The sequence below is a fragment of the Eptatretus burgeri genome, chromosome 14 (genome assembly GCF_056783735.1).
Source record: "Eptatretus burgeri isolate ZD-2024b chromosome 14, Ebu_testis_v1, whole genome shotgun sequence".
In the NCBI taxonomy this organism is placed as follows: domain Eukaryota; kingdom Metazoa; phylum Chordata; class Myxini; order Myxiniformes; family Myxinidae; genus Eptatretus; species Eptatretus burgeri.
This window is the reverse complement of record NC_140974.1, coordinates 2,919,064-2,944,065: the sequence shown is the minus strand read 5'-3', so window position 1 is coordinate 2,944,065 and position 25,002 is coordinate 2,919,064. Positions and strand designations below refer to the sequence as shown.

Below are 25,002 nucleotides of genomic sequence, written 5' to 3'. Positions count from 1 at the left end.
CTGAGACGGAGACTTAATTCCTTTGGTCTCTTCAGAGAATTCTTGGCTATCACTGGTCGGACTTTGTGTCCAACGAGAGGTTGCTGAGAGACTCAAATAAGATTTGTTACCTGAATAATCCAAGCGTCAGCTTCGGCTGTATGGACATGTGGCTCATTTTCAATGTTTTAAAGAGCGTGAACAAAAAGTTTGGTACATCATGGGTGAAGAAGGTTCGAGTCAAGTTATATCGGAATTGTGTGTGTAGTTTCGGAGAAGAAAGCAAATACTTATTTTGGGGGTCAACCCCTGGTAGACCCCCATAGGGCCCATATTTTTTTTGGGTGTGAACAAGCCTTGGTGCATCATGGGTGATGAAGGTTGTAATCAAGTTTCATTGGAATTATGCGTGTAGTTTCGCAGAAGAAAGTAAAGACCGATTTTGTGGTCAACCCCCCCCCTAACCCCCCCCCCAACCCCCCCCAATCGTAGACACCTTGAGATCCCGATTTTTTTTCATGGTGTGAACAAACTTTCATACATCACGGGTGATGGAGGTTGTGGTCAAGTTTCATTTAAATTGTGTGTCGAGAAGAAGTCGCAAGTGTTTGTAGATGGACAGACGGACTGAAATGTGCCATCCTATAACCTCCCCGAACTAAGTTGCAGGTGAGTTAAAAAATAACAAGAAAAAAAAAGACATAAAATGTCATAGCCCCCGTTGTTTTAGTAATTTTGCTGCACGGAGTTAAAGGGCAAGCCCATATTTATTTACAACTAAAATGGCAGCCAGTCTACCAGTCGGCCATCTTTGATCAGATCGCAAAATAAAGTGCAAGTGTATGCCATCATGTGCTGTAATTGTGCCACGTTAGAACAAAATTGGACCATGCATTGCCGATAAATCGTTGGGGACACGTTTCAGTAACAAAATGGCCACCAGTTGGCCATCTTGGATCTGATCTCAAACAAAAATGCCAAGCATGTGTAAGCCACGATTCATTATTTGTGTGCCAAGTTTGAACAAGTTCGGTAAATGCATGTCCGAGAAACGGTTGAGGACGTGTTCGATACCAGGGTTGTTTACAACTACAATGACCCACAGTTTACCAGTCGGCCATCTTTGATCAGATCGCAAAATAAAGTGAGGTACGCGTGTATGCAATCATGTTCTATGCTTGTGCCAAGTTTGAACAAAATCGAACCGTGCATGGTCTGAGAAATAGTTTGAGACACTTTTAAGGAACAAAATGGCCGCTAGTCAGCAATCTTGGATCTGACTGATCTCGAAAAAAAAATGACATGCATATAAAAACTATTATGTGTTTGTCTTTTTGCCAAGAACGAATAAAATCAGTCCATACATGTCCAAGATATGGTTGTGGACGCACGCACGGACACGAAAAGCGAGACCAAATCCATAAGCCCCCCGTTTCGGACGAAGCCCATTGGGGTCTTATAATATGAGTTTCTTTACAAGGAAGTTCGACACAGTCGGAGGCCATTTGGCCCATCAAAGCCTGCGCTATTATTACCAACGTATGGTTGTTTGTCTGTTCTCTCTCCGATCCAATGCTGAACATCAAGTAAGGAAACAGTCCGTAACATCTTTAAAGTCTTTGGTATAAATTCTGTGGAACCACCAGCCTCCCAGACTCGAACCATTAAGCTACCAAATCTGGTAGAATCACAATTTTGCAATTTTCAAGCAAATAAATGAAGATCCCCCTCCAAGGCTTTAGTTTGTGATCTTGATCCTGACACGAAATGAAAAGCAAACAATTATATGTCTTTCCGTGGTTTGATCATCATTGTCCGCAATCCTCTCCATAAAATGTCCCTTTCGCAATCCCCTCCTTTCTGCCTGGTTGGTGGTGGAGTTGAGGTTCCACATCCTTTGTTGCCATTTGTACACTTGTACGCTATGTGTCATTCTCCAGCTCTTCTGGGTCTAATTTGGCCGTAAAGATGGTTTTACATCCAACCTGCGGAAAATGGGAGTTGCCAAACAGAAATGATTGTAATAAGCAAATACCGGGTCTTTCAATTAAAGTGGCCATGCATTTCCTCACGTTAATGCTTCTCTCTGGAGTCAACTTAATAAAACAACAGGCAAGGAAGAGCTCCATCAGTGTGACAACCCAAAATCCGGTCTACCTGGCCCACGGGGACAGGCTAGGCGATCTCCCCCGATGATTCTCATTATGCCAGAGCTGGAGTCACAGCCTCGCTGCTGATGATCTTTCATCATGAAACTGACCAATATAAACTCCAGGTACTTCAATTACTTCTATCACTATATTCCTATTGGTGGGGTGGGAATAATGTTGCCAGATCCAGATCAGATGTGGGGGGGTTGAGTGACTGTTCCTCCTGATTGAGGTGAGCTTCAGGACCTGCGTTCCTATTCTTTTTTCATTTGTCCTGCAAAGAGATCTTAAACCATCTGGAAATGATTATGATCGATGTTTCCATTGCACCATTCATAGCAAGGAGGTTCGTGCTCTCTGAAGACCTTGTTAGTCACAATTTTTTTAACCATTTCATAGCACCAAAAGAAAAAAATTACCTTGTTAGAATATCAGCGCAAAATGGCTTCATCTTTAACAAAAAAAAAAAATAATAATAATAGTAAAATGGAATTTGACCTCACATCGAAATGCTTTGGAACAACTTTCAGTCGAATCCCATTCGGTTTCGAATAAAACCCAGAGTCACACGAGACGCCCGAGAAAGAACACTCAGTCGAGCATGACGCTAATTATTTCCTTATCAGGAGTGACGTCACAATTGAAAATATATTTCTCCATTTTCTTTAAGTCGCACGAACCGCCGCAGCACATATCGCGGGAAGCGGAATCCGAGTGGAAAATTTGAAATTGTAGAGGCGGAAAATAAAAAAAATTAAACTATAGAAAAGGCATAATTTGGTGAAGGGTGGGATACCAATACAAGTGTGCTGGAAAGTTTTAGTTACTGTGGAGTACGGCATGTTCACTTTGCTCCAGCTCAAACTCTACTACCCCCTTATACTTCAGGCATGATTCCGAGCAACAATTACAATCAGAAAAGGTCAATGTGTGGAGTCGTAGCTGGGAGGATTGGGTGGTGGGAGGCAAAGGTCTCTCTACCTGCTTGGGGATGCATGGAGGATTGATAGCTGAGCTTTGTCCCTGGTGAAAGCACAAAGGTGTGGTTAAAACTCCAGGCAGTGTTGGTCGATTTTAAATAACCGTTCATCACACACACTGCGCATCAGACATGACACCAAACATAATCTGCACGTCTACCCACATTGTGCACTCCCTCCCGCATTACCTGTGTACTCTCTGTGGACGCAATGCCCACTCACCACCCCACAATGTACAGCCCCGTACTATGCATACCCTTACACAATATGCTCACTGCACAACACATCTCAACATCAAACCTCTTCCCTTACATAACACACTCAAACCCCAAACCTTCCCCCTCCCATCTCCTTTACCAACCCCCATTCCCTCCGTCTCTGTCTGTCACACACACACACACACACACACACACACACACACACACACACACACACACACACACACACACACACACACACACACACACACACACACACACACACACACACACACACACACACACACACACACACACACCACAGAATTGGCAGGATATTCTCATACAATCTCCTCTTCTAAGCGTAACCTTCCATTCGTGCAGCCGCTTTGCATGGTTGTGGGAAGAGTTGCCGTTCCACGAGCCTTGTTCGATGCACGTGGTGGCTCAGCGACGGCAGTTATCTGAGGGGAGGGATAGAGCGGAGCGAACCTTATCTCACAGTTACATGTGGTGCAGATGAGCATATGCTTGTTAGCAAACGGGGTTAAAGCCAGCATGCCAGAGAAAGGCAATTTGGAAAACTCGACTAAACCCACTGCCTCCAAACCACAACACTGCACTGCACTAACCCCAAAATGCAAAAAGCATTTTAAAAACGAGACGAGGGCTTTCAATTTTTTTTAAGCCAGGTTGAAAGACACGCAAACACCGGTTTATGTGTACATCATTCACTCAATTCAAAAACAAACAACTTTTCCAAAATCAAAAGCCATCACTCATCACAGTTTCATGAACTTTATTCAAATTGGCCATCATGTGAGAGACAATATCGGAAGGGATGGCAGAACGGGTTTGGGATATTGTATAAAGAACGACGTAGAACAAACGATGAAAGCAAGAGAAGATAAAAACGAGAGGGGGAGAAAATAACCGCCCCACGAAAACCAAGGTCATGGAAAGGCTATGAGCAAGTTAGGTTGGCAGACCGGGGCAAGGGACAGCTCGAGTCGAGTGAGAAGTGGCCATGACAGCACGAGGAAACAACAGAGCAGTAATGCGACAAGTGTAGCCCAATGTGAAGAGAATGGGAATGGCGGGTCGAAATGAATGAACAAGGTTGTTCTCGGCGAAGCGTGTTGGCGAGGCATGGTCTCGGCTTTGCCAGTCAAAAATCCCCGCGGGCCTGTTTCTCTCGCGACTCGACCCAGGCTTTGCTGATTGTTCGCTTCATGTCATCGTCCCCCTCCTCATACAGTTTCCTCATCATATCCATCAGGCCCTCCCCTGGGTCGACTGTATCATCATACTTTGGTGTTCTGTGGGGTTGAGGGCGGGGGATGGGGGAGAAAGGCAGGGGGTGAGAGCGAGAGCAAGTAGGATAAAAATGGCATATTCCATTTGCATCCTAAGTATCTTTGCTAAATGAAGCATCCATGACAGTCACACAGGTATAAATGTGCCATTGTTGTGGTCCGAATACATTTTCATATCATATATGGATTATATATCCACATGACCATAATTCTGGAGAGGGCCTCGAGGTAGTGAGTGGCCTTCTCACTGCTGTGCTGCACATTTCCAATTGCCTCACAAAATCACTTATATTTATCTTAATATCATAATCACATGAACCAAATATATTAGAAATAAATGACACATTAATCCACGCTTCTTGGAAGTGCCGAAGGTCTTCAATCTCAGTACAAACCAGGCAGAAAAATAAAAAGGAATAATATTTTGAACAATGGATTTAACAGACAGGTCAGAACGATGACAGGGAAAAATAATTTCCCCCAAAATGAAGAGAAAAAATGAAATTCACCAGGAAAGACGAGCAAGCCAAGCACACACTCTTGCCCCCTCCCTGCCACTGCAATCCCTTCCACTCTAAGCCCTCTTCCCTACAACCCCAAACACCCTTGCCCCACACCCATCTCCAAACAACCTCATTTTGGGTTTTATCATACCTTATGTCATCAATGGTAAACTTACCCAACTGCCCAATGGTGTTCCACAAAAATGCCTGGAACTGTGGGGGAAGAAGCCACACCTCCTCTTCCATTATAACAGTTAATAGTGCCGGAAAACCCAACCCAAACACTTTATAATGCTGCTGGCATCTGTGTTATACGAGGAGGCATCTTCCGATCGCTTGCCTGGCTCCTCTAGCAACTGCTAAAACTGCTGGAGGTATATGTAGCAGCAGCGAGAAAATAAAATATGGAAATCTCATCGTCGTGACTGCAACCAGCGCCCACAGGGCGAATAAATCTTGGGTGGTTATGGCATTATGAAAGGGCATATTGTTTTAAAAAATTTTGGCGATGTTCATTGTAGCCCAGGGCAAGAGGCTAATGACTCTCACTCGGTCATCCATCCCATGCCCGGCCCACCGGTAACACGGCTCACGCACAGCACGAGCAGCAATAAAGTTAGGACCAAGAAATATCTCTATACCACTGCTGCTGCCACTGCTTTTGCCCTCCAGCAGCCCTAGCTGATAACTCACAGGTGTCAAGAATACAATAAACCTCGAGCCATCCACGGCTGTGGCCTCCTTGCTGAAAAGTCGATAAAAACAGGAAGGAACAGGCTGAAATACATCACCACACCAGGGTGCCGGGCACGTGTAAGTGACTGTGCGTTCGAGGTTGAGATCTAGACATTTAGACAAACAGGGATGGGGGCAAAGTCGGTTGAAGGTACGTGCACAAGAACCAGAGTTCTTGCACGTGTGCACTCACGGCTTATCCTGGGCCTTGTGTTCTACAGACGTCAGGTACCGCCATGTGCTGCTTTCTTTCTTTCGACAAAGCACAAGCACCATGTCGGCCTTCACCTGTAAAACAATATGCACATCGCACCTCACGCATCCTTGTAATGGCAGAGCTCACCAATCAGAAAAAGGCGAGGATCAAATAAATCACTGGTCCCGGCAGAAAAGCTCAATAATCATCTGCCAGTATTTCAGATAATCTGCCGAATCCACTATTAGTCTGTATGACGGTGTACATGCATTTTTTGTAAAATCAAGTTGAATCGGATAATCGTGCCATTTCTTTCAAATATATCCAAATGTTGAGGTGAAAAACGTTTTTGAGAATTCTATCCACTGGCCATTTTTTTCGATAAGTTACATTATTATTAGGGTACCCTGTGAGTACAGGGTACCCTATTGTTTTTCTTCTGTTTATTTGTTATTAGGGTACCCTGTGAGTACAGGGTACCCTATTGTTTTTCTTATGTTTATTATTTATTATTATTATTATTTTTCCGCCGGCATTTTGCGCCCTGTTTTCACTTTAAAAATCATTTTCTCAGGAACGCAAAGTCCGATCGACATGAAATTTTCACCGTAGTATGTATCTTTTTTGATAGCACAATCACGTTATAATTATGACGTCATTGGTCACGTGGTGCGGGCGCCATCTTGAAAAAAACGATAAACTTTGGACCTCTGTATCTCTGAAATCTTCCAGGGTAAAAATTTTTTCGCTTCATACATTTTAACAAGCTCCCTCTCGGGAACACGTGTGATTTTTCGTGACGTCATCGGTGAAGAGGTATCCCGGTGAAAATTCGTCAAGTAGAACGCCACATGGGAAAAATTTGAAATTTCTTGAGCGTCATCTACACCAAAATTCATCGTAGAAAAATTTTTTTTTGACGTCATCGGTGACGTAATTCGGCCGCCATCTTGTTTTGAAAATTTTTTTTTTTAAATCTTCTTCTCCAGAACGGCTGTGCAGATTGAGGCGAAACTTCACAGGTATATTCCCCCTGAGGTCCTCTTTCAAGTTTGTTAATTTGTTGTTGATACGTCACATGGTTTGGCGGCCATCTTGAAAAAACCTTAAAACCTTCAAACATCTTCTTCTCCAGAAGCGCTGGTCCAATGAAGGCGAGATTTCAGAATTATATTTGTGACATGGATGCGATGCAAGTTTGTTAATTTCGAAGTGATAGGTCACATGGTTTGGCCGCCATGTTGGATTTAAGAAAAATATTAAATAATGTTTTCTCTGGTATTTCATAAGCCATCGAAGCAAAAATTTGCAAGTGCCTTCCTCCCTCAAGTCTGCATACATGGTAAAAAAATTTTACCTCAGAAGTCACATAGTTTGGCGGCCATCTTGGATAGAAAAATCGACTTTATCCGATTTACACGAAACTTCACACACTTGTTCGGGTCGACGATGGAAAGCAGAATTTAAATTTATGATATCATAGGTCACAAGGTTCGGCAGCCATCTTGGATTGAAAATGAATAAATTTTAAAAATCTTCTTCTCCAGAAGGGCAAGACAGATGAAGACGAAACTTCACACATATATTCCCCATGAGGTCCTTTCTCAAGTTTGTTAATTTGTTCTTGATCGGTCACATGGTTCGGCGGCCATCTTGAAAAAACCCTAAAACCTTCAAACATCTTCTTCTCCAGAAGCGCTGGTCGGATGAAGGGGAGATTTCAGAACTATATTCGGGACACGTAGGCGATATAAGTTTGTTAATTTCGAATTGATACGTTAGACGGTTTGGCCGCCATCTTGGATTTAAGAAAAATATTAAATAATGTTTTCTCTGGAACCGCTGAACCAAACGAATCGAAAATTTGTAATTATCATCTACCATCGTGTATGCACGCATGGTAAAATTATGACATCACACGTCACATGGTTTGGCGGCCATCTTGGATAGAAAAACGCACCTTTACCGATTAACACGAAACTTTACAAACGTGTTCCAATACCCAGTTGGAAGCAGAATATAAATTTCTGATGTCATAGGTCACATGGTTCGTCAGCCATCTTGGATTGAAAATGAATAAATTTTAAAAATCTTCTTCTCCAGAAAGGCAAGACAGATTAAGCCGAAACTTCACACATATATTCCCCATGAGGTCCTTTCTCAAGTTTGTTAATTTGTTCTTGATTGGTCACATGGTTTGGCGGCCATCTTGAATTTACCTTAAAACCTTCAAACATCTTCTTCTCCAGAACACCTGATCTGATCAAGGGGAAACTTCACACCCCTATTGCACATGAGTAGGGAATACAAGTTTGTTAATTTCTAATTGATAGGTCACATGGTTTGGCAGCCATGTTGAATTTAAGAAAAATATTAAATAATGTTTTCTCTGGAACTGCTTAACCCAACGAATCGAAAGTTTGCAATTATCATCTACCATCGTGTCTGCACGAGTGTTAAAAATGATGATGTCACATGTCACATGGTTTGGCGGCCATCTTGGATAGAAAAACGCACCTTTACCGATTAACACGAAACTTCACAGACGTGTTCCAATACCCAGTTGGAAGCAGAATATAAACTTGTGATGTCATAGGTCACATGATTCGTCAGCCATCTTGGATTGAAAAATAATATCTTAAAACGTCTTTTTCTCTGACACGACTGAACAGATCCAGGCGAAACTCCACCACTATGACCGCCTCTCCATGACGAATAAAAAGTTCTCACCCTCTTTTGAGATACGACGCAACGTTTGGCAGCCATAGTGGATTGAAGGAAAAATATTAATTAATGTTTACTCTGGAACAACTGCATCAATCAATGTGAAACATCACCCTTATGGTGGAACAGTCATGCGGAATGAGGGTTTGAAATTTCAACGGGATCAGGCCCAGGGTTTGGCAGCCATGTTGGTTTTAAGAAAAATATTAAATAATGTTTTCTCTGGAACTGCTTAACCAAGCGAAGCGAAAATTTGCACTTATCGTCGGCGATCGTGTTTGCACATGTGGTGAAAACTATGACGTCACAAGTCACATGGTTTGGCCGCCATCTTGGATTGAAGGATAAATATTAATTAATGTTTACTCTGGAACCGATGCTTCTATATATATGAAACTCCACATTTGTAATTCAGCCGACATGCGAAACAAAAGTTTAAAATTTCAACCTGATCGGTCACGCGGTTTGGCAGCCAGAATTATTTAATTATTTGAATCTGTTCGCCAGTAATCAGGAAATTGAACGCTTTGTGCTGCCCGGTTCGTAGCTCTTCAGTCCCACGCCATATCGAAGCAGGCCTCTGTTTGTATCACTCTTCAATAATGTTTTTTTGCTGGAACCACTTTCCCGATGAATGCGAAACTTTGCGACTGTCATCTGCACAAAGTCCCATGTTGTATCAAAGGCGGACGGACTGGGTACCCGGTCATCACTGCCAGCAGTTATAAAGTGGCAGTTCTAGTTATTATTATTATTATTCCGCCGGCATTTTGCACCCTTTTTCGCTTTAAAAATCATTTTCTCTGGGACGCTAAGTCCGATCGACAGGAAATTTTCACCATAGTATGTATCTTTTTTGATAGCACAATCGCGTTATAATTATGACGTCATTGGTCACGTGGTGCGGGCGCCATCTTGAAAAAACCGAAAAACTTTGGACCTCTGTATCTCTGAAACTTTCTAGGGTAAAAATGTTTTCGCTTCATGAATTTTATTAAGCTCCCTATGGGGAACACGTGTGATTTTTCTTGACGTCAGAAGTGAAGCGATACACCGGTGAAAATTCGTCAAGTAGAACGCCATATAGGAAAAATCTGAAAAATTCTGAGCATCATCTACACCAAAATTCATCGTCAAAAATGTTTTTTTTTACGTCATCGATGACGTAATTTGGCCGCCATCTTGTTTTTTAGTGTTTTTTTAAAAAAATCTTCTTCTCCAGAAGGGCTGGACAGATTAAGGCGAAACTTTACAGGTACATTCCCCCTGAGGTCCTCTTTCAAGTTTGTTAATTTGTTGTTGATATGTCACATGGTTTGGCGGCCATCTTGAAAAAACCCTAAAACCTTCAAACATCTTCTTCTCCAGAAGCGCTGGTCCAATGAAGGCCAGATTTCAGAACTATATTCGTGACATGTATGCGATGCAAGTTTGTTAATTTCAGTGATAGGTCACATGGTTTGGCCGCCATGTTGGATTTAAGAAAAATATTAAATAATGTTTTCTCTGGAATTTCATAAGCCATCGAAGCGAAAATTTGCAAGTGCCTTCCTCCCTTAAGTCTGCATACATGGTAAAAAATTTTACCTCAGAAGTCACATGGTTTGGCGGCCATCTTGGATAGAAAAATAGACCTTATCCGATTTACACGAAACTTCACACACTTGCTCGGGTCGACGATGGAAAGCAGAATTTAAATTTATGATATCATAGGTCACAAGGTTCGGCAGCCATCTTGGATTGAAAATGAATAAATTTTAAAAATCTTCTTCTCCAGAAGGGCAAGATAGATTAAGACGAAACTTCACACATATATTCCCCATGAGGTCCTTTCTCAAGTTTGTTAATTTGTTCTTGATCGGTCACATGGTTTGGTGGCCATCTTGAAAAAACCCGAAAACCTTCAAACATCTTCTTCTCCAGAAGCGTTGACCCAATGAAGGGGAGATTTCAGAACTGTATTCGGGACAGGAAGGCGATATAAGTTTGTTAATTTCGAATTGATAAGTCACATGGTTTGGCCGCCATCTTGGATTTAAGAAAAATATTAAATAATGTTTTCTCTGGAACCGCTTAACCAAACGAATCGAAAATTTGTAATTATCGTCTAGAAGGCAGTATGCACGCATGGTAAAAATTATGACGTCACATGTCACATGGTTTGGCGGCCATCTTGGATAGAAAAACGCACCTTTACCGATTAACACGAAACTTCACAAACGTGTTCCAATACCCAGTTGGAAGCAGAATGTAAATTTCTGATGTCATAGGTCACATGGTTCGTCAGCCATCTTGGATTGAAAAACAATATCTTCAAATGTCTTTTTCTCTGAAACGGCTAAACAGATCCAGGCGAAACTCCACCACTATGACCGCCTCTCCATGCCGAATAAAAAGTTCTCACCCCCTTTTGAGGTACGACGCAACGTTTGGCAGCCATATTGGATTGAAGGAAAAATATTAATTAATGTTTACTCTGGAACTACTGCACCAATAAATGTGAAACATCAAGTTTATGGTGGAACGCTCATGCGGAATGAGGGTTTGAAATTTCAACGGGATCGGGCCCAGGGTTTGGCAGCCATGTTGGTTTTAAGAAAAATATTAAATAATGTTTTCTCTGGAACTGCTTAACCTGGAGAAGCGAAAATTTGCAGTTATCATCCACCATCGTGTTTGCACACGTGGTGCAAATTATGACATCACAAGTCACATGGTTTGGCCGCCATCTTGGATTTAAGGATAAATATTAATTAATGTTTACTCTGGAACCGCTGCCTCTATATATGCGAAACTTCACATTTATAATTCAGGTGACATGCGAAACAAAAGTTTAAAATTTCAACCTGATCGGTCACGCGGTTTGGGAGCCAGAATTATTTAATTATTTGAATCTGGAAGCCAGTAATAACGAAATTGAATGCTTTGTGCTGCCCGGTTCGTAACTCGTCTGTTCCGCGCCCTCTCGAAGCAGGCCTGTGTTTGTATCACTATTAAATAATGTTTTCTCTGGCACCGCTTATCCTTTCAATGCGGAACTTTGCGACTGTCATCTGCAGAAAGTCCCATGTTGTATCAAAGGCGGACGGACTGGGTACCCGGTCATCACTGCCAGCAGTTATAAAGTGGCAGTTCTAGTTATTATTATTATTATTATTATTATTATTACGTATGCAGCTTATGGCTGGTGCTTGCATCATTGCTGGGAGCGTGGCTGTGCCGTTGAAGCAGTGCCCCCTGTTTCCAGCATGTTGGTACTCATTTTGCCAACCTCTGAAGGATGACAGGATGAGTCAACCCAACTGGTGTTATTTAATCGCGCGATAGGGGCTCAAACTCAAGACCCTAAGGTCGTCAGCGAACCACCTTAACCGTTAAGCCAACACCAGGCTTGGATAAGTCATAGAAATCTGCATACTTTTTTATGACTCTTCTTGCTGAGAAAAAGTACCTTTTTGGAGCTGCGAGCTGGGTCTATTGGGTGCAGGAGGTCTATGATGTTCAGGCTGTGGTTCTTTCCTTCCAAGTTTGTCACCAGCAAGTTCACCGACCTACGGAAGTGTGAGGAGAAGATCGCAAATTGGTGATGAGTTTGTGGGATTTGTTTGAGATGCTACCAGTCACCCAGCATGAAATAGACCAATTACACTTTGGCAGTTCTTTGGGAACCTGAGATGTTCTCTGATCCAAAAATAAACTTGGGTACCATTCTATATACTGAACTGGAAGGGTCAAATATATTCAATAGACGTTTATTCTATATGTTCTTTGTACGTATGGGTCAAATATATTCAACATACATATATTCTATATGTTATTTGTACGTAAGGGTCAAATACAGAGGCAGTGGCGAGAAAACAGGTGGAGAAACTTGGAAGCTGAAAATGGCCAGACCGATGAACAAGATGAGCTTGAGAGTCTGGCCTGTGGAATATGACAGAACAGCAAGAGATCGCAAGGACAGTGCTTTGAAGAATAACTGCGGACATAGATAATGGAAACAGGAAGGTGGTGAGGTCAAAGATAGAAGGGCAGAAACTAATGAGAGTTGAGAATGTGGGAGGGATCAATATGGGGATGAGGTGTCGAGGAGCAGGTGAGAATGAATTTGAAAGGTAGAGTCTCAGAGATGGTGAATGAGAATGGGACAATATTAGTAATAAGATTCGTAGGATTGGGAAAGAAGATCGAAGTAGAATGTGTCGAGGGAGAGAGACGTTTGGGGGGAGAGGGGGAGGTTGACTTTTTTGTGTGCACTCTATGGGTATCCCGGATTCATAAAGCCATCACTGCCTGCGTGCTGGGTGCGCTAATGACATTAAACTCCTCATTGGGTTTAATTGCAAATTCAATGCCAACATGGCGCACCTTTCAGTGGGCAGCTGGGCCCTATTAATCGGCTGGTGTATTTTATAGTAATTCTTGAAATTTGCAAACTGTGATGATAGCAATTAAACACAAAATGCACTCAGCATTATGAAAATAATGATTTACTTTTGATATGAGGGTTAGGATCTGATATGTATGGATCTTAGACTAACCCGCCCAGAGCGCCCCCACCCCCACCCATCCCCTGCCACACCAACTATGAAAACAGCATTTCAAACCAAAATAATTAAAAACAATATGGAGGCAGTGGACAGAAAACCTACAGGCTCATAGCAAGAAAAACTCCTCCAAACAACTTTAAGTGCTAAAATTCACTCAACAACAATTCTTCAGTGGTACCCACTGGCATCCATCCATCATCACCCCCATCCTCCTCCATCTAACCATCGCCTTGCAGTTTATCCTGCTGAGGATTAAAAGGCCCCAGCAGGCAGTTCAACCTCTCTTTCGAATATCCAAATTACCCAAAGCCAATTTACCCCATTCGTTGTCTGTCTTCTTCCATCTTTACCACGCTAACCGTAGCCCCCTTACACAGTTAGATAATCTCACTCTTTCGCTATCTTTCTCAACATCTCATCATTATAATACTTGTCATATGATTGTTCTTAATCTAGAAACTACCTACTGAGCGGGTGATATCCTCCCAAACCCCATGAATAGACAGACATCTGAACTTTGCATTTCTAAATTGTTTCATCTAACATCTTGCTTGCCAGTTCAAGCGATAATCTCTCTGTCCTTTCCTCCTTTCCCGAATTTCAAAGCAATTCCTGACACCGCCCCCCCCCTGCCCCCCAACGGCTCTTTCTCCCCATCGGCAGCAACACCAATGTTGCAATTGTCAGGCCCGTGAATACTGCACAGAGAATGAACCAGGCAGAAGCTGAGCTTAGACAAGTGTGTGAAAATTACGGGCTCAGCAAGCCTCCAAGGGAACAAGGCATCGGGTGGAATATAATTTGACCAGCATGGAGCTGTGGAGGCTTTGAGTAGCAGTGCTTTTAAAAAGACACTGGACAGAAAATTGTAGATTTGCATTCCACCTGTACAGAATCGGTGCCAGGTGCTTCTGTTCCTGTCACATGCCAGGTGCCAAAAAGATGTTCCCAATTCATCAGTGGTTCTCTGGGTACAGCACAAAGTGTAACAAGCACATTCAACAAAAACAAAATGGCGACAAGATGAAAAACGTTAACAACAAACGGGTTACATTTATGACAAGAACATTCAATTGCAGTTACTTTGATGGGTTTTAAAACAACAACAACAACAACGACAACAACAACGACAATCCAGCAGCAAGTGGGGGAGAATGAGGTGAAAGCATTCACGGAGGAAAACAATATTCTTCTTCGTCTTTAACAGCCACTATTATTCACACGTGTGGGGTTGGCCGGGGGAAGCTTGGCTCAAGTCTTTCACGAACCCGCTGGCCTGGCCTGATGTTCGACTAAGTAGTTGCGGCAGGAATTTGGGATTGTTGAGGGTGCGGACTCTTCGCGAAAGACACCGTGGGATCTTTAACGTCCATCAATTATAATGCCGGCAGACAGGATGCCCAGTTTAACATCCATCCGAGGGGCTGCACACATTGATGAATCACCCCGAATGTGAAACACTGGGATGACAGTATGTAGCTGGGTCGGGATTCGAACAGCTTGGAGTGAGCGTGCGTACCTCTAGGCCATCCTGTCAGCCTGAGGAAAACAATATAATCACACAAATTCAATTGCCTGCACACCTTATCGAGTAATGAAAAAGACAACTGGGTCAGTCCAGGCCAACTCACCTAACTTTCGAAAAGCTATCATAGTCCAATAAAATTAGGACATTTATGACCAAAATCTGAAAAAAATTAAGGGGAGACATGAAAATTGGTGGATACCTTCCTTGATATCTCCGAAACATCACTTTGAAAGTCCCCGGAAATCTCATGTGAGCAATTGCCACCAGAAGGCCAAATCCAAGATGGCCACCATTCTAACTAAATGTGATCCATCTTTGTGTCGAGATATGACAGAAAGGTGATCCTGGAATCAAAATATATGTTTTTAGGGACAATGAATTAATTTAAAGATAAAAGATAGGCACTACTGATATATTTCAAAGAATTTTAATGAAAATCCAATATGGCTGCCAAGAAATGAATGTTTTTTTTTCTTTTTCAGATGATGGAAGTCGGATTGCCGATGGATGAACAGGACACCTGTTTGCTGTGTGAGAAGGATCACTCACAGGGAGAGACAGTGACTGTAACAAGGGGGCTCGGCATATCATAGAAAGCAGCATACGAAGAAGAAACGGCCTTGCTGAAAAGCTACAAGGAGTCTTCCATCTATGTTCAAGTAATCTGTCTTAAAAAGTAGACAAGAGAGTCCACGATCACTTCTGTTCTTCACCCTTCTCCAAATAAATCTCTCCAATCTCTCAGGTCATCAGTATCCCCATTCAACTCTAAATGTCACTGCTTCTTCTGTGGGGATGAATGTGATGCATCAGTTGACAAAAAGCAGCCTGTAATTAAATGAGCCGTCTATCAGGTGCGGACATCATGCAAGCCATCAATCTGCAAGGCAGCAGATGCTCAGAATGATTAGTGGGGGCACACAGTCAGAGCCCGCCTCGATTCCGTCATTGATTTGGTAGCTGCTGATGCCAGATATCACAATAGCTGTGAAAATAAATTCTTCAAAGATCCAGCCAGGCATAAGCGAGGTCATCCAGGAGATGGTGGTCTTTTATCAGAATTTGAACATTCGCTTCGTTTTCTTCATGATAATAATGAATGTCAAAATTCTGTTAATATAAGGAGCAACTCTGGAAAATTGGAGAGTATCTTCCAGATTCTGCCAGTGGATGCTCTGAACAAACACCAATGACAAAACTTAAAGCTCACTTTGGTGAGGATGTAATCATCAAAAGCCTGCATGGAAGGAAAGCTGTGGTTTGTTTCCGTGACAGATGGTTCAAAATTCTGAGTCGTGCATGGTATTATCATAAATCGCTAGACCCAAGTGAAGAACGCTTGAGAATTGCAAAGACAACTGCAGCAATCCTCAGAGAAGACATACATTCCATGGCATGTAAAATAGACACATATACACCTGTAGATGCAGGTTTTAGAAATGTCAATTCTGTCATTCCAGAGACACTGAAGGTATTCATGGATGGTGTGATAAACAAAAGGAGAAAAGGAGCTGCAGGTGACAGGAAAAGGAAAAGTGCAGTTATCAATCATGCCATTATCTCTGCCACTCGACCCAGATCATTTCTTTCAATGATACTGATCGGACAGGCCATGTATATGCATAAGCATGTCAGGTCGCAACACCTTATAGACAAGCGTAGCAGTATGGATGTATGTGCTGCTTACAGCGAAGCGTGGCAGTATGAGGAATCAACAATAATACATAGGCAGCCATCTATGATACTTCCTGACTCAATCAAGCAATTTGTCTTTGACAACGCAGATTTTGATGTGCGCATCCCCGATGGCTATGGAACCTTTCATAGCATGGGAGGAATCATGTGTGTTACACCAGGAAATGCAGGTCACAGAGGAGTCATCAAACGGATAAAGCATCCCACAGCTAAAAGCTCCACAGGAGTGAGTTGTGCGCACTGCAATAGAACTGTCACACACCGATGATATGGTGGATGTAGGAACTGATGTAGACCTACCCATTCTGCTGACAGAAATTTCACCACCAGAGAACAGCCTTTATCTGTTTAAACCTGGGAGTGGGAAGTATCCTGACAGGGTCTACAACATCAAGTGTTCAGAACATTCTCGGTGATAACTGTAACAAAATGTTTTTCTTGCACGCAATGACTGGTTGTGATACGACTTCAGCCCTGAACTGACAAGGTAAGAAGAAGGCCTTCACCCTACTTAATAAGCATCCAGAAATGAATAAATGTGTAGAGGTATTCAATGACTCTTCGTCCTCAGTATAATGTGTCACTTCAGCTGGAGAATAATTTTTGTTGGCCTTGTACGGAGCAGTGAAGACCACATCATCACTCAGCAAGCACAGACACCTCTGTTTCACTGAAGCCCAAGTCACACAAAACACCAACTCACAGCACTTCCCCAAACATTTGCAGCAGCAATAGAACATTCCTTGCGTGTGTATCAAGTCCAAGCATGGTGAGGACATAACCTACCACCAACTGAGTGGGGTTGGGACTTGGTCAATGGACAGCTATATCCAGTTTTGACATGCTAATTGCCTACTCCTGATGCACTTTTAAATCTAGTTTTGTGCAACTGCAAGTGTGGTTGTGAGTGGGGATGTGGTTGCAGAAAGGCTGGCATTCACTGTTCCATGATGTGAAGTCAGCGTCGTGGCAGTAACTGCAGGAATTCTGAAGTACCACAAGTGTGTGGATAAGACAATGATGAGGATGATCATTCTGGTACTCCACAAGATAGAGAGCGTGAAAATGTACAATCTCACGACAGCAGTGATGAATAAGAGATATCCATCATTTGGACGAAACTCAAAATCAATATGGTCACACATAACATTGCAATTTGTTTATTTCTTTGTTTTCCAAATGTATGAAAATGTATGTATGAAATGCATGTATGAAAGGTATGAAAATGTGTGTATGTATGTATGTATGACAGGTATGTATATATGAAATGCATGTATGAAATGTATGTATGACATGTATGAAATGTATGTATGTATGTATGTATGAAGTGTATGTATGAAATGTATGTATGACATGTATGAAATGTATATGTGTGAAATGAATGTATATGTATGAAATGCATGTAGGTATGAAATGTATATGTATGAAATGCATGTATGAAAGCTATGAAAATGTATGTATGAAATGTATGTATGATATGTATGTATGACATGTATGTATGAAAGGTACGCATGAAAGGTATGCATGAAATGCATGTATGAAAGGTATGAAAATGTATGTGTGAAATGTATGTATGTATGTATGACATGTGTATATATATATATATATATATATATATATATATGACATGTATGAAAATGTATGTATGAAAATGTATGAAATGTATGTATGTATGTATGTATGTATGTATGTATGTATGCATGCAGTATGTATGAAAGCTATGTATGAAAATGTATGTATGAAAATGTATGTATGAAAATGTATGCATGAAATGTATGTGTGCATGAGGTGTATGAAATGCATGTATGTATGAAATGTATGTGTGAAAATCTATGTATGAAAATGAATGTATGAAAACGTATGGAAATGTATATGTATGAAATGTATGTATGAAAATGTATATGTATGAAATGCATGCATGAAAATGTATGAATGAAATGCATGTATGAAAATGTATGTAAATGTATGAAAATGTATGAAAATGTATGTAATGTATGAAAATGTATGTAATGTAAGAAAATGTATGTAATGTAAGAAAATGTATGGAATGTATGAAAATGTATGAAACGTCGGTACGAAACGCCGGTACGAAACGCCGGTACGAAACGCCGGTACGAAACGCCGGTACGAAACGCCGGTACGAAACGCCGGTACGAAACGCCGGTACGAAACGCCGGTACGAAACGCCGGTACGAAACGCCGGTACGAAACGCCGGTACGAAACGCCGGTACGAAACGCCGGTACGAAACGCCGGTACGAAACGCCGGTACGAAACGCCGGTACGAAACGCCGGTACGAAACGCCGGTACGAAACGCCGGTACGAAACGCCGGTACGAAACGTCGGTACGAAACGTCGGTACGAAACGTCGGTACGAAACGTCGGTACGAAACGTCGGTACGAAACGTAGGTATGAAAATGATTGTATGTATGAAATGTATGTATGTACAAGGTCCATCTAAAAAGTAATGGGATTGACTTCACCAAAATTTTATTCCAAAAAATATATTGAAATCACAGCTTGTCCTCTTCAAAAGAGTTTCCCTCCAGTCTCACACACTTGTTCATCCTCTTCTGAAAATGTATACATGAAAAGTATCTATATATTAAAACTGAAGGACCAATTTTGTGCTCCTCCTCGCGGTCGCGGCACGTTTTTCTCGGTACTGTGACCTGGACTGAAAGAAACTTCGTACCTGTAAGAGTGCATCGCACATAGTGGCAATAGTCAACCTTCAACTCTGAAGCAGAATAAACACTTTTCGTTTTACATTCGTTTTCATGACGACGTGTGACGTCACCGCTGAGAGGTGTCAGGACGTCATGACATCATCGGTCATTCGCTGACGTCATTATGTCTGCCGTCGACAGACCGTTACCGCTGAGAGGTGTAATTCCACTCCTCGAAAATAGCGTCTGCAATGTAAAACCCTCTTCTGCACATGCTGACTACCTCAGAATGTGAATTTGACACAAAAAATGTAACAAGAAACATTGTATCTTCTATATATTAATACTGAAGGACCAATTTTGTGCTCCTCCTTGCGGTCGCGTCACGTTTTTCTCGGTTCTGTGACCTGAGAGGTTTTGACAGGTGTTTTGTACGTCAAAGTAGACAAGTGCACAAATCAGGGGACTTCTTCACAAGGAGTAGTGTACACCAAAAATGTCGTGTACAAGGACGTTTTGTAGGCCTCATTAGGTAAGGCCATGGAGTACATCGACTCCGGCTCTTACAAGAGCCGCCATTGGTTGTCATATTGGGCTCATGGAACGGAATCCGTCTGTGACGGGGTTTCGGCTAGTGAAAATGAATATGTGAAAATGTAAGTATGAAATGTATGTATGAAATGTATGGATGAAATGTATTGTTACGGCCACAGGTACTGATACAAAAAAAGAGCCAGTTAGCGTCCATAGAGCTGCTGAACGGGGTGTCAAACGTCGATGGAAATAGGTGGGTGAGTCTCCGTTGGGCCAATGGCTATCTCACGTGCAAGAATGTGTCTGTCGTAAGAGAAAAAGGCCATTGCAGAAGAAAGGGAATCTATTCTTTACCCTTCCTAATGCATCAAAGTTAGAATCCCACCACACATGGGGATGGGTCTATCCTGGACATGCATTTAGGGAAATAACTGTCTGAGGACCTACATGTTTGTATGCATTAATTGGATCCGATTCTGAAATCCATAACAGTACATATGAAAAGTATGGAAATGTATGTATGAAATGTATGTATGAAAAGTATGAAAAATGTATAAATGTAAAGTATGAAAATTGTATGTATGAAATGTATGTATGAAAATGTATGTATGAAATGAATGAATGAATGAGAATGTATGTATAAAAATAAGAAAATTTATGCATGAAATTTTTGTTTGAAAATGTATGTATGAAAATACATGAAAATTTATGCATGAAATATTTGTGTGAAATGTATGTATGTAATGTATGTATGGAATGTATGAAAATGTATGTATGGAATGTATGAAAATGTATGTATGGAATGTATGAAAATGTATGTATGGAATGTATGAAAATGTATGTATGGAATGTATGAAAATGTATGTATGGAATGTATGAAAATGTATGTATGGAATGTTTGTATGAAAATGTATGTATGGAATGACAAGTATGAAATGTATGTATGAAGGATGAAAATGTATGAATGATATGCATGTCAGAAATGTATGAAAAGTTATGAATAACATGTATGAAAATGTATGAAAGGTATGAAAATGTATGCATTAAATGTATGGTGGTGGTCGTATGGCAGCTTAGTTGCCGGGGTAGCTATCATTTCTTGAAGCGCGTCTGTGTCGCTGATGCAGTGCCCCTCTACCAGTACACACACTGGAACTGGTACTCATTTCGCCGACCTCGGAAGGATGACAGGCTGAGTCAACCTCCTGGTGTATTAATTCAGTGGCCGACGGGACGAACTCAGGACCCTCGGATCCCAAGCCGCCACCCTAACCACTGAGCCAACACCAGGCTCATGAAATGTATGAAATGTATGAAAATATTTGAAATATGCCAGTATTGTTTTTCTTTTACCATTAAATGAATTCCTTGTCCGCACAAACCTATATTTCGACACCAAGATCACCTTTCTATCATACCTAGAAGCAAAGATGTGTCACATTTAGTTAGAATAGTGGCAATCTTGGATTTGGCCCTCTGAGAGCAATTGCTCGAGATTTCTGGGAACTTTTAGTATGATGTTTAGGAGATAATCACAAAGGCTCCCACCAATTTTCATCTCGCCTCTAATTTTTATGGACGATATTGTTGCGGACCGGGTATCAGGTGCGAGCACGACCGCTAGGTGGGGCGGTAGGGTCGACTCTACCGAACACCCGGAATCTAGATCGTACCTTTCGGAAAACTCCAAGGGTACGGGTCCCTTACCGGACCGTGAATCGTCAATAATTCCACCACGTGGTACAGGGTTATTTGCCAATCTTAAAAATACCTAGAGATCCACGTGGCGAGTTACCGAGTATCCACACCCTCGACGACACTCGTACGAGTCGAGCCCGACCCGTGCGCAACCCGAGCGAACGGTTGCCGAAGTTCCATCGGTCCAAATGTACATTTACAGCGGCAACAGCCTTTTAATTCACCAACACGCGTCATGCTAAGCCAATGGAAGAAACACAGCAACGAACTGATACATTTAACAAATGTATTTATTTATAATGGGGGAAAGGGTGGAGCACGCAAGAAGCAGAGTTATCCGACTATAGAGATGCAAGTATGTACAGCAAAGAGCACTTAAACAATTCCGACTCCAGACGGGCCCACTGACACACACACACACACACACACACACACACACACACACACACACACACACACACACACACACACACACACACACACACACACACACACACACACACACACACACACATACACACACACACGGACCTATCCACCTCGTGTGGTTTGGCTGACACGGGCGAACCAGGCCAGTGTCGAGATGCGATGATAGAATCCAGAGCTCCCTTCCGCACTCGTCCTGGCAACCAAAACTCTCCTCTATATCCCAAACTGTCCAGAAGGCAGGAGGTTTCTCTGCCACTTCTCCAAGTCTTTGAGTTGAACGTCAAAGTGAGGGCTGATAACTCCACACTCGTTCAACCTGCCCATCAGATTGACCACAACCTTGCCTGCTCGATGGTCATCAACCATCTCAAAAACTCTCTTCAGTTCACCGACAGAGAGACGGTGCGCAACCGACTTGTGGTTCTTGTGGAGGAAGGATCTCTCTCGTCGAATCACGCCGCAACCTTTTTACCCTTCTCGGAGGGGGGGGGGGATGCCTCCGCCTTCCCCGCTCTCCCTCACTGGACGGTTTTGGCGTGCGGAATCGCTCGTCGCCCTGTCATTGGCCAAAACGAGTAGCAAGTCCGTCGATTGGCCTGGGGGCGTGGTGACATCACACGGACCACCTTTCTCACCGTCGCGGGGTCTGATTGGCTGAGCGGTGGCCACCTCACTCGTAGCACACTGATTGGTCGAGGGCCGCCGCGAGGCTCCTCCTTGAACTCCGCCCGCCATGGCATCGGCCAGAGCGAGGTGAAGGTGAGGGTGATGCTGGCGTTGTTGTAGTTGATGTTGGTGGTGTAAAAATAAAAAACCCTGACTATCAAAATAACTTCGCAGCGCATTGTACATTCAATTACCCATTAAACAAGGGAAAGGGGAGCTATCTATCCACATTTACTTATCGAAATAACTGAGCTAAAGGACCTGTATGTTGAGTGCTCATGACTTCAAGATTCGTAACAATATTTCCTAATGTTATTGGACTATCAGGTAACCATAGACATTGGACTTTGGGTGGCTGGTTCATGATTTCAGCACCCACAGGCTTATCGCTAGACTTGGAATTCCAACGCTGGTGGTGTGGTAAAGGAGATTGACTGGATGTTCGTTGATGGTCAGTGGAGGATGATCCAGAACTGCAGAGTCCACCCGAGTGCTCAGGTCTTCAAAACTGACCAAAGGATTGTTGTAGCAATTGTGAAGTTGCAGCTTAAATCCAGGAGAATGGTACCATCCCAGCCAAGGCTGGATGATGGCAAGCTCAAGGATGAAAGGGTAGCTGAGGAGTTTGCAAACAGGCCAAGTGGAGATTTGGGGGGTCTGGGTGCTTTTGGAGATCCTGATGAGTTGTGGAGTGCCTTCAAGACCACTGTCCTTGATGTTGCCAGTGGATATCTTGGAACACACCGCTGGGCAAAGAAACATTTTGTCTTTCAAGGGACACTGGATACCATTGACCAGAGTCACAGGGCCAGGCTGAATCGCAGAGCTGAGCTGTAAAACTGCGAGTACACTAAGGGTGGACAAGGAGGCATATGATTGAAGAATCTGTGAGGGGGTAGAGCATCACCTGTGGTCAAGTGATTCTCATCCTGCATACAGGGGAGTTCGCACATTGTGTTTGTCCAAGCCTGTGCCTCGGTGTACTGCAGTTAAAGCAGAGGGTGGTAGGCTCTTGACAGAGGAGTCCAAAGTTAAGGCCCACTGGGATGGTAACTTTGAGCGGCTGTACCAGGCTGATCCACCAGCTGTTGAATTGCATGGCAGGGGTGTTACTATCCCTATTGATGACCCTCCAATCAACTGTGGTCCACCTTCATTTGTGGAAACAGACTGCGGTGAACCGGTTTAAACGGGGTAAAGCTCCAGGGATCTGTGGCATCCATGCTGAACTTCTCAAGGCTGGTAGAAATGCTGTACTCATGTCCTTGGTATGCAGTGCTGTGCTCTGCCTGGAACACAGGCATCATCCCAACTGACTGGAAGAGGGGCCTTGTTGTTCCTCTCTGGAAAGGGAAGGGTGAACGCCAAGAATGCAACAACTACCGAGGGGTGACGCTGCTCTCAGTGCCGGGCAAGGTCTTTGCTCGGATAATTCTTGATAGGGTTCGCCACAATCTACTTGAGCACCAGCGTCCAGAGCAGTGAGGCTTTACACCAAAGAGGTCGACGATTGACCGTATCCTTGCTCTTCGGGTCCTCACAGAATGCAGTCGAGAGTTTCTGCAGGAGCTGCTTGCAGCTTATGTTTATCTCTGTAAAGCGTTTGATTCAGTGAATCAGGATGCCCACTGGAGGATTCTTGGTCTTTGTGGGGTGCACCAAAACTGATCAATCTGATGTCAAAACTATACTCTGGTACTGAGAGTGCTGTGAGATCTGGTGGTACGATCTCTGACTTATTTCCAGTTGTTACTGGAGTTAGACAGGGGTGTGTACTGGCCCCCACACTTTTCAGCACTTGTGTGGACTGGATTCTGTGGAGGATGTCAGAGAGTTCAAGTTGCCGTGCATCGTTTGGGAATGTCAAGATGCAGTCATCTTTGCAGACACTCTGGATATCCTTTTGGGGGCCATCGAGGTGCTGAATGAGGAGTCGGAGCCGCTAGGATTACGGGTTTCCTGGGTGAAAACTAAGATCTAGGCTTTCAATGACATCTTGGATGCTGCTTTCCTGTCTGTACCTGTTTTTTAGGCGCGATGATGTTGAGGTCACAGAGAGATTCACTTATCTTGGCAGTGATATTCATGTCTCTGCTGGCTGTGAGCCAAAGGTCAACAGACGTCTGGGTCAGGCCTGGGGAGTCATTGATTCACTGGATCATGGGGTGTGGCGCTGCCGGTACCTGTGCGGGAGGACGAAAGTCCGAATCTTCAGGTCCTTGGTTCTTCCAGTCTTGCTCTATGGATGTGAGACTTGGACTCTAACCAGGGATCTGAGATGGAGACTTAATTCCTTTGGCACCAGGTCTCTTCGGAGAATCCTTGGCTATCGCTGGTCCGACTTTGTGTCCAACGAGTGGTTGCTGAGAGTGACTCAAATGAGATTTATTACCTGCATAGTCCGTGAGCATCAGCTGTGGCTGTATGGAAGTGTGACTCGATTTCCTGATGC

The 25,002-nt window shown here is 43.0% G+C and overlaps 1 protein-coding gene across 1 annotated transcript in view; it reads right to left on the bottom strand.

Annotated features, from left to right (window-relative positions):
* Positions 1–4,088: 4,088 nt before the first annotated feature.
* Positions 4,089–25,002, bottom strand: part of CACYBP (calcyclin binding protein) — a 67,270-nt gene continuing 46,356 nt past the window's right edge. Inside the window, exons 4-6 of the mRNA XM_085853553.1 lie at positions 12,232–12,331; positions 6,054–6,148; positions 4,089–4,625 (exon numbers count right to left, since the gene is read on the bottom strand). Of these exons, the coding sequence (XP_085709679.1) occupies positions 4,475–4,625; positions 6,054–6,148; positions 12,232–12,331 (346 nt within the window). The 3' untranslated portion in view covers positions 4,089–4,474. The remainder of the gene's footprint in view (positions 4,626–6,053; positions 6,149–12,231; positions 12,332–25,002) is intronic.